Here is a 2,728-nt window from a genome sequence, read left to right as displayed (position 1 = left end):
ATCATCTAGAAAACAACTCAGCTCATTTTCTAGCATCTCTGCTGAAAATACATTTTTAAGTGCTTATACAGATTCAGAACAAAGGATGTTGGGAGAGATACCAAATCAAGCAGCAAATTTCCTCGATGGGTCTGGACACAGTCGAGTATAATTCTCATAAGACTTAATTATCCTAGAATATCTTTGCTAAAGAATTATGTTCTTACAATGAGAATATTAATGTCCTTGTTGTATATGTGTTTACTGAGTAGATATGTCTGAGGTTCGTTTATTATGACCTGCTATCTCTGAATTTCCTACTAGACAATGAAAATGATCACAAGCCAATGAGTGGACAAGAGCTCACATTTCCCAGGTAATTTGAAGATCTGTGGGCTGTGAATGCCAGTGGTGACAGCAGGAGACCTCAGATCCAGAGACAAATAGAAAGTCCTCTGTGTGACTCTTTCATCTGTTCATTCAACTGCAGTGATCTCTATCACAGGGTGGTCTACTTATGTTTCTCAAGTCTGTGCATTTCAATTTCTTAATCCTTCAAATTTAGCAATGTACAGTGAGTTGACCCAGGTGAGATCACTAAAGGTGGAAGTTCCCGTACTCACCTGTTTTCTCCTGAGTGCTTAAAGCAGGGTGAGATCCTATGGGTCTTACACTGGTTTGGCATCAGCATGTTCATAAATATTGGATTACAAGGGAAGAAAATAGATTGATATTCATATTACAACAAAATATTGAAAAAATAGTTTTTGAAGGCAGAATATCTAGTCTATAACTCCTTTTTCTCCAATGAGAAACTTATTTTGAAGCTACATTTGTGTAAATAAAAATTTTAATTGAATGGCATAGAGTCCAAACTCAAACAAAGCTTTAACTTCTTAAAAGCTGTGTTCATTGGACACAGATATCCAGATCAACACAATGTATGCAGGAAAGTCTGAACCACGGTCCCAGTCCTCTGTGTGTGCTGGGGTCAGGACATTAGCATGCAGGGAAAATTCCGTCTCCTTCTTCAACCACCAGTTGTATGCCCATCGCCCAGAAAACCTGTTATCTGTCTCCCACCCCATGGCAGACACCCTCCACTCCACATGAGGAGGAGTTACTTCCCTCCTTACGGGAGCTGCCCTTTTGCTTTTTGTGACCACTTCCAATGCCTGTCATCAAAACCCGCCAGATAGCGTGGGGTCGAATCCTCTTAATCTTCTGTCATCCCTTCTCCATCTGGCACAGCGTGAAGTTGCAGGATGATGAAAAGAAGGTGGAGTTCCAGCAATCCCAGGATGAATGTGTTTCAGTACCTTCAACTCTCCAGGAAGGTTCTGCCTGCAACCAGCCTTGCAGTGATGGAAAATGTGCATTTGATGAAGAGAATGTGGCATCTGCTGTTGATGGAGCCTGTGGCTGCTCTCACGCTGAAGAGGATGAAATTCCAACTGGTCTCCCAGGTAGTCTTCAACTTATCTGTTAGTCTACTCTGGGAAGATTATCCCCTTTGATAGACCCTGTGCTTACATACTGAAGCCTGATTTGAACCGGACTGTATAACTGCGTTTAAAATAAGACAGTCTATGAACGAACTTTTCTAAGTTACCTGTCATAGTGGTCCCTGTGGTAAAACACTCTACCCAGGGCGGTCCTGCAGACTCACGGGTACCTCAGCAGTTGTGGCACGGGAGGTGCCTCTCAGGCTTCACACTTTTGAATGAACCTCTTATCTCACACGAAATGCTTTCATTTTCATTTCTGGGTAGTGTCCCTGAGTTTCTACACCTGTCCAAGGCTGTTGGCAGTCTTGTTTATACCTTTGGAGATGTCACTACTTTGGTTCACTTCTTCCAACCCATAGTCTCTCTCTTTTCCTTTGGCTTATCTTGTTCGAAGTCTCCTGAAACCAGAAGGTAAGCCACACTGTCATCCTTTGGGATGTTTCTCTTTGGTGAGGCAGGGCCCTGGAGCTTCCCAACCGGATGAATGGCCACTGTTTGCAGCTTTGAGATTCATTTGACTCGATGGTGTGTGGATCCCACTCCCGTTATATCTCAGCGTGTAATCACTCATCCCGTTAATAAACAACATTTCCGATGAAAAAAGCCTAAGTATCATAGCAGGCTGAGGTTGTAGCTAAGTTGGTCCCCAGGAACTGAGGGGAAAAGGATGTATTTAGCTGTTTGCAGAGACTCAGGACCAGGATACTCTGCCAATGACATATCATATCAAGGAAATTTGTGCAATGGCTCAAGAAGGAAACCCAGTGCCACCTCATAAGGCTCTTTCTAGGGCCTCCTGTATTATTTCTGTCTCAATAGCCTGTTACCACATTGTGAAGACAGGCACAGGATTGGGCGTTTTTGAAAGGCATTTGCCTGATATAACTCTTCTGTTAATTTATTTGCAGAAAACCAGAATGATCACGATGACACGAAAGGACCAGAGGTGGTTGCCCCGAGGTAATTTTGAGTATCTGTGTGCTTGTATGCAGTGATGACATCTGCAGACCTCCGATCCAGGGAAAAACAGAAAGGGCTGAATATATTGTGTCGTCTGTTTTGCCCACCACGATTATCCTGTTTCATACTGTTCTCTGCTTTCCCTGTGGTACTTCTATTGTTTCCCATTTCTTGTTTACTTGTCAAGTTTAAATCCCAAGTCAGCTGACCCAGGTGAACTAAGAGTGATTTTTTTTTGCACTCAATCTTTATATCAGGTGGGCTTACAGAGTGAGATGCAT

The 2,728-nt window shown here is 42.9% G+C and overlaps 1 protein-coding gene across 2 annotated transcripts in view; it reads left to right on the top strand.

Moving 5' to 3' along the window:
- Nucleotides 1–307: 307 nt before the first annotated feature.
- LOC120859598 (neuroblastoma breakpoint family member 11-like) overlaps nucleotides 308–2,728 on the top strand; it is a 4,325-nt gene continuing 1,904 nt past the window's right edge. For both annotated transcript variants that reach the window (XM_040235645.1, XM_040235644.1), the window contains exons 1-3: nucleotides 308–355; nucleotides 1,231–1,445; nucleotides 2,396–2,447. In XM_040235645.1, coding sequence (XP_040091579.1) covers nucleotides 327–355; nucleotides 1,231–1,445; nucleotides 2,396–2,447 — 296 coding nt within the window. In that variant the 5' untranslated portion in view covers nucleotides 308–326. The remainder of the gene's footprint in view (nucleotides 356–1,230; nucleotides 1,446–2,395; nucleotides 2,448–2,728) is intronic.

Source organism: Oryx dammah, unplaced genomic scaffold (genome assembly GCF_014754425.2).
Source record: "Oryx dammah isolate SB20612 unplaced genomic scaffold, SCBI_Odam_1.1 HiC_scaffold_1848, whole genome shotgun sequence".
NCBI classification, from domain to species: Eukaryota; Metazoa; Chordata; class Mammalia; order Artiodactyla; family Bovidae; genus Oryx; species Oryx dammah.
Note: the sequence above shows the minus strand (reverse complement) of the source record. Positions and strands in the feature narration are given on the sequence as shown.